At 44.7% G+C, this 6,545-nt stretch overlaps 1 protein-coding gene across 1 annotated transcript; it reads right to left on the reverse strand.

Annotated features, from left to right (window-relative positions):
* Positions 1-645: 645 nt before the first annotated feature.
* On the reverse strand, positions 646-1,062 carry LOC118653338 (bis(5'-nucleosyl)-tetraphosphatase [asymmetrical]-like). Its single transcript, XM_036304067.1, has one exon. It carries the CDS (start codon positions 1,060-1,062, stop codon positions 646-648), a length of 417 nt encoding a protein of 138 aa, XP_036159960.1.
* Positions 1,063-6,545: the final 5,483 nt, after the last annotated feature.

Here is a 6,545-nt window from a genome sequence, read left to right on the forward strand (position 1 = left end):
GCAGTTTGGAAAATAATCTGAGAAGGCACGTAAGTTTATGTCTACTTCAAATTAGTCCAAATAAGACAAAAGGATAGTTTGAACTAGAGGAGTGACAGTAGGGATGGAGAAGAGAACAGATTTAGAATATTTTGAAGATAGAGCCAGCAGAACTTTCTAATGAACTGGATGTGAGGAGTCAGAGAAAGGGAAGATTCATAGGTGACCCCTACATGTTTTCCTTGAGTAACTGGATGAAACATGATCATTTCTGATATATGGGGTATGGGGGAGCAATAGATTTAGCAGGGACGGAATCAATATTTAGTATAATGCTGTTCAACAATTTTTATCAAAAACATTTTGTGTTTGTGGTTTATTTTTGTTTGCTTGTTTGTTTGTTTTTTAAAGACAGATAAGCTGCTTTGGGTTTATTAAGTACAAGGATGTAGTTTTTTTTAACTCTCCTTTGCCTTCCTTTCTGCCCAGCTAAGATTTTTGTTTGCTCTCCTCTTACTAACCTATCTGCTCTTTGCAATGATGAGCCAAAGACCAGCACAACTGTCCCCGGAGCTGAAGGTGGATTCATCTCAGACAGCCCTCAAGAATCCTACTGAAGTGAATGACTCTGTTTCAGTCAGCTCAGGCCACTGTGGAGCAGAAAAACTAGTGTCCTTGGAGCACTGCCTTCATCCCCTTGAATTGTACCAATTGGCAGGCCTCATCCAGCCCCAGCCAGCAGTAAGCTTGGTGCTCGTGGGAGAGGTGGATCTCCATGTCATAGTCCTTCACCTCTGCCAACCAGTATATGACTGTTTTAGGCTTCTCCCTGACCATATAATTGAGCTCCCTTCTGAACCCCTCAATCATGGTCAGCTGGCTTGCTTTTAGGCCTGCTTCCTCCTGAGTCTTCTGCAGGGCTGTTTCCAATTCATTTTCTCCTGGTTTGGCATGGCCTTTAGGAGGACTCCAGTGATGAATTCCATCTGATGCCTGCAGCAGTAAAAACTCAACTGCAGTATTGTTCATCTTAGGAATGAGGCATCTTTGGAAAATGATCAAGCCACATGCTCTCAGGGCCATGGTCTGTTTGAGAACCCAAGCAGAAGGAGGAAGGAGGCCTTTGTGATTTATTTAAGACTAAATCATTAGACTTAATAACCATATCTCATAATAAGTTCATTCCATAGTTCAGCCAAAGGCCAGCCCTATATATGGATAGGACCAGTTACCACTTGTATGATGTACTTGTCAATACACGGAACAGCCTGCCCCAAAAGATTTCCTCCACCTATTGGCCAGCTGCCCATAATCTGTGTTCTGATAATCTATTGCCATGTAACAAATCACCCCAAACATAGTGGCTTAAAACAACATTGATCCTGCTCATACCAATGGGCAAGGTAGTCTGACCTTTGCATCATTGGTGTCAGCTGGGATGGCTTAACTGGAAGCTAAAAGATCTACGTCTAAGATGGCTCACTCACATTGACTGGCAAGTTGGTGCTAGCTGTCAACTGAGAGCTCAGCAAGGACTGAGGGCCAGGAGCCTCACTTCCTCTCCATAGGGGCCTCTTCATGGGCTGATGGGCCTTCCTCACAGCATATGGCTAAGTTTTAAGAGTAAACACCCCCAGAGACAGGAAATGGAAGCTGCCAGTTTCTTGAGTCATAGCCCCAGAAACTGTCATAGTGCCATTTCTGCCATATTCTATTTGTCAAGCCTTCACAGAACCCAGATTCAAAAAGAGGGGACTAGACATCACCTCTCAATATGAGTGTCAAACATTTGGAGGCCAGCCCTAGCCAGTTTGGCTCAGTGGATAGACCATTGGCCCGTGGACGGAAGGGTCCTGGGTTTGATTCCAGTCAAGAACACACTACCACGGTTGCAGGCTTGATCCCCAGTCCCAGTTGGAGTGCGTGCAGGAGGCAACCAATTGATGTGTCTCTCTCACATTGATGTTTCTCTCTCTGTCTCTCCCCTTCCCTTCCATTCTCTCTAAAAATCAATGGAAAAATATCCTTGGGTGAGGATTAACAAAAAGGGGGGGGCATATTTTAAAATGGAACAGCTTAGCCAAGCCAGTGTGGCTAAGTGGTTGAGCACCAACCCATGAATCAGGAGGCTACCATCAGATTCCTTGTCAGGGCACATGTCCGGGTTGTGGGCTCAATCCCCAGTGTGGGGTGTGCAGGAGGCAGATGATCAATGATTCCCTATCATCATTGATATTTCTATCTCTCTCCCTCTCCCTTCCTTTCTAAAAATCAATTTTAAAAAAATATTTTGCCGGGAGCTGGTCCATGCTTGCTGTTTCAAGGGACCTGGCATATATGGCATACTGTTCTTAAAATGTTTGCTCACCTTCTTGGCACTATGTTTTTTAACCAAGGTCACCTCTCCGAGAAAGGTTGTTTCCCCAGGTAGGGATTTTTCCCTGAAGTTAGGGAGGGAATAAAACCTCTTAACTAAGTGCCAGGCGGGTAATTAATCACTTTAACTAGGAACAATCATGCTTAAGCTACATAATCTTTACTCCCTGGAATGGAGATAAGAAACGCCCTAACCTTTGTAATAGAGATTGATAGGATTGAATCAACTGGTATAAATACAGATGTAACAAGACAGAACTTAGAAGACAGAACCTACACAGAACTAGAGACAGAAGAACTTCGCTGGAGAGAACATGGCAAAAGATCCTGGACTGAACCTGACTACAGAAATGGGCAAGAGAACCTGACTAGAACCTGGTGACTGAACCTGGCTGGAGAACCTGGACAGAACCTGGCTGGAGAACCTAGCGAGGGAACATGGCTACAGAACCTGGCTGGAGAACCTGGAGAACCTAGCAAGAGAACATGGACACAGAACCTGGCTGGAGATCCGAACCAGAACTTCGCTGGAGATCCAGACCAGAACTTGGCTGGAGATCCTGGCTAGAGATCCTGGCTAGGCTGCTGATCAACTGAACACTGTCTCCGTGTCCTTCCTTCTTCGCCGACTCCGTCCTCACCTATGGGGAACCCCTGGACCTGCTGGGGCTGGACCCCGGCATCTGGCGCCCGAACAGGGACCCCTAGGTAAGCGCCCTGCACTCAGGACGGATAGGACTCCACCGTAGGAAGAGGGTGGATAGTCTTCGCCGACTCCGTCCACACCTTTGGGAACCCCTGGAACAGGATTACCCTGGGTAAGCCCCCCCCCCCCCATTGAGAACCCCACACTCGGGACGGATAGGACTCCACCAGGGTACTGCAGACCCCCCTATAGAGGATAAGTAGGGTAAGAAGGTGGATAGTACAGAACTTAGATTGAGAAGATGTGCCATACTGAGTCTAAAGAAAAAAGACTCCGTATTGATCTTTTAACACATATGCTTGCTAGCAGAGGAGTTAAGGTTACTCCCAGCCAGATGGAACATTTTATACAAGAAATACGTCCATGCTTTTCTGAGGAAGGAAAGGTGCCGGAAAGGTAAATGTAAAGGCATGGGAGGAGGTAGGCCCAAGGAGCCTTATCCTTAACCCCACTGCAGCCTTTCCACCCCGGGAAAGTGCAGGATTGGCAAGCTCTCCCTGGGGTGATAGATCAGGACTCAGGTAATAGCGGAAAGTGCCAATCCTACTCTTAAAATGGATACAAGAGAGCATTTGGGGTTTTTCTTTTTAATGCCTGCTTTTAAAAAAATAAAAAAGGGGGAATTTGCCGGGAGCCGGTCCATCCTTGCTGTTTCAAGGGACCTGGCATATATGGCATACTGTTCTTAAAAAATGTTTGCTCACCTTCTTGGCACTATGTTTTTTAACCAAGGTCACCTCTCCGAGAAAGGTTGTTTCCCCAGGTAGGGATTTTTCCCTGAAGTTAGGGAGGGAATAAAACCTCTTAACTAAGTGCCAGGCGGGTAATTGATCACTTTAACTAGGAACAATCATGCTTAAGCTACATAATCTTTACTCCCTGGAATGGAGATAAGAAACGCCCTAACCTTTGTAATTGAGATTGAAAGGATTGAATCAACTGGTATAAATACAGATGTAACAAGACAGAAAGAACACAGAACTTAGAACACAGAACTTAGAAGACAGAACTTACACAGAACCTAGAGACAGAAGAACTTTGCTGGAGAGAACATGGCAAAAGATCCTGGACAGAAACTGGCAACAGAACCTAGAGGCAGAACCTAGCGAGAGAACATGGCAAAAGATCCTGGACTGAACCTGATTATAGAACATGGCAAGAGAACCTGACTAGAACCTGGTGACTGAACCTGGCTGGAGAACCTGGACAGAACCTGGCTGGAGATCCTAAGCAGAACTTCGCTGGAGATCCAGACCAGAACTTGGCTGGAGATCCTGGCTAGAGATCCTGGCTAGGCTGCTGATCAACTGAACGCTGTCTCTGTGTCATTCCTTCTTCGCCGACTCCATCCACACCTTTGGGGACCCCTGGACCTGCTGGGGTTGGACCCCGGCAATATTTAAAAAATAAATTGTCACCACTTAGAATCTATAACCTGTCATGAGTTAATGGTGCCTTTGGTCTCATGGTGGTAGAGGAAGGGACTCTTAAACCACTGAGTCTCCACTTATATGATTTTGTCCGATGAACTTTTGACACCCCTCAGGTCCCTGAGTGAATGGGAGCCAGGATGGAGAGAATAATTATATAATAACATAGCTACCACTTTTTGAGCACTTATCACATTCCAGACATTGTTCTGAGTGCTTCACATGCATGAGCTCATTGAATCCTTCCAATAACCCCTTGAGGTAACTTAATATTCTTATGCTATTTTACAGATGAGGAAATTGAGGTATAAAAGGGTTAATGATTTGCCCAAAGTTACACAGCCAGGAAGTAATTGAGCTTGGATTTCAGCCCAGATCTGTCTAACTCCAGAACCCACACTTAAAACCATTACACCATATTGGAAAGGGTAGAGAAGGACTTGTCAAAGACAGAGGGGCTGCCAGGCCACAGCCGTAAGCAGGGCCAAAGGGTTCATCAAGCCTTCACTGGTAGCAGCCTTATTGGAAGAAGTATGTGTAAAACATCAGAGCAGCTTGGATTTTTCCATCACAAAAGATTCCTGGTGTGGGAAAGCATGAAAGGAAAAAAGTATTCACTGACAAGTACTTTTTCATTTGTCAGGCATTATGCTAAGGGATTTATTGCATTAATTTCAAATAATTTCTAAACAATCATGTGGTATTATTATTATTGCCATTTTGCAGCTGAGGAAACAGAAATTAAGTAACTTACTCATGGTCACTCAGGTGGTTAGTGGCCATGCTGAGATACTAGCTCAGATCTGACTCCAAATCCATATTCTTTTTTGTTTGTTTTTTGTTAATACTCACCCAAGGATATTTTTCTATTGATTTTTAGAGAGTGGAAGGGAAGGAAGGAGGGAGAGGGGAGGGAGGGAGGGAGGGAGGGAGGAGGAGGAGGATGGGGGGGGGAGAGAGATACATCAATGTGAGAGAGACACACTGATTGGCTGTGCTCTGACAGGGACAAAGCTCTAACCACTAAGAAACACTGGCCAGGGCCCAAATCCATATTCTTTTTTTTTTTTAATATATTTTATTGATTTTTTACAGAGAGGAAGGGAGAGAGTTAGAGAGTTAGAAACATCGATGAGAGAGAAACATCGATCAGCTGCCTCCTGCACATCTCCCACTGGGGATATGCCCGCAACCCAGGTACATGCCCTTGACCGGAATCGAACCTGGGACCCCTCAGTCCGCAGGCCGACGCTCTATCCACTGAGCCAAACCGGTTTCAGCAATATTCTTAATCATTACATATGAAACTTTCTCTCTATAGTGGGGTAGCCCCAGGGTTGGGACTGCTATATAGAGGCCTCAGGAAAAGATTACTGAAAAGGCTGGGAGAAGATGCAAAATACTTTGAGTCCATCTTTCTAACCCATCATATTGCTTTTAGACAGGTATCACCTCTAGCTGGTTGCCTCCCTTTGTGTCTTTTATCTAAGATCTCATTAATAGCCAAGAATATTTGCTCCACAAGGCATAAGATAGTCTGAGCAAATCCATCTCCAATTATTCTCCTCTTTAGTCCCAGCTAATTATTGAAGAGAGATTAAAATAATTGACTTCCTGATGACACCAAACAAATTCTTACCTCTTTCACAAGTCTATCACTATACCAAAGTGGAGATTAATAGAGATGGATCCCCTCTCCATCTAATTCCCATTTTGCAACCAACTACCCAATGCAGACTTCTGACCTAAGATACTTCCCTTGGAGCAAGTTTAAATCTTGGCTCTGTCAAGTAAATATTTCCAAGCAATTAATCCATTGTTAATTGAAAAATAACTAGTTGTCTAGAAAACGGCGAAGGGATTGTGATGGAAGGTGGCCTAGATTTCAGGATGCCAGGTGGGCCACTAAAATGCTTCTTGGAAGAATGCCCAAAGAGATTAGGTTCAAGCCTACCTAGCTTCCTACCTGGCAGATTTCTAAATCCTGGTAGTCTGTTTCCTGGCCTTCAACTCTAAACTCTCTCTTGTTTGGGGCCTTAATTCCATAATAACAA

This window comes from Myotis myotis, unplaced genomic scaffold, assembly GCF_014108235.1.
Source record: "Myotis myotis isolate mMyoMyo1 unplaced genomic scaffold, mMyoMyo1.p scaffold_m19_p_4, whole genome shotgun sequence".
Taxonomy (NCBI): domain Eukaryota; kingdom Metazoa; phylum Chordata; class Mammalia; order Chiroptera; family Vespertilionidae; genus Myotis; species Myotis myotis.

Excerpts from the sequence above, each read along its gene's own strand:
- LOC118653338 (XM_036304067.1), bottom strand. The coding sequence starts at position 1,062 with ATGGCCCTGAGAGCATGTGGCTTGATCATTTTCCAAAGATGCCTCATT.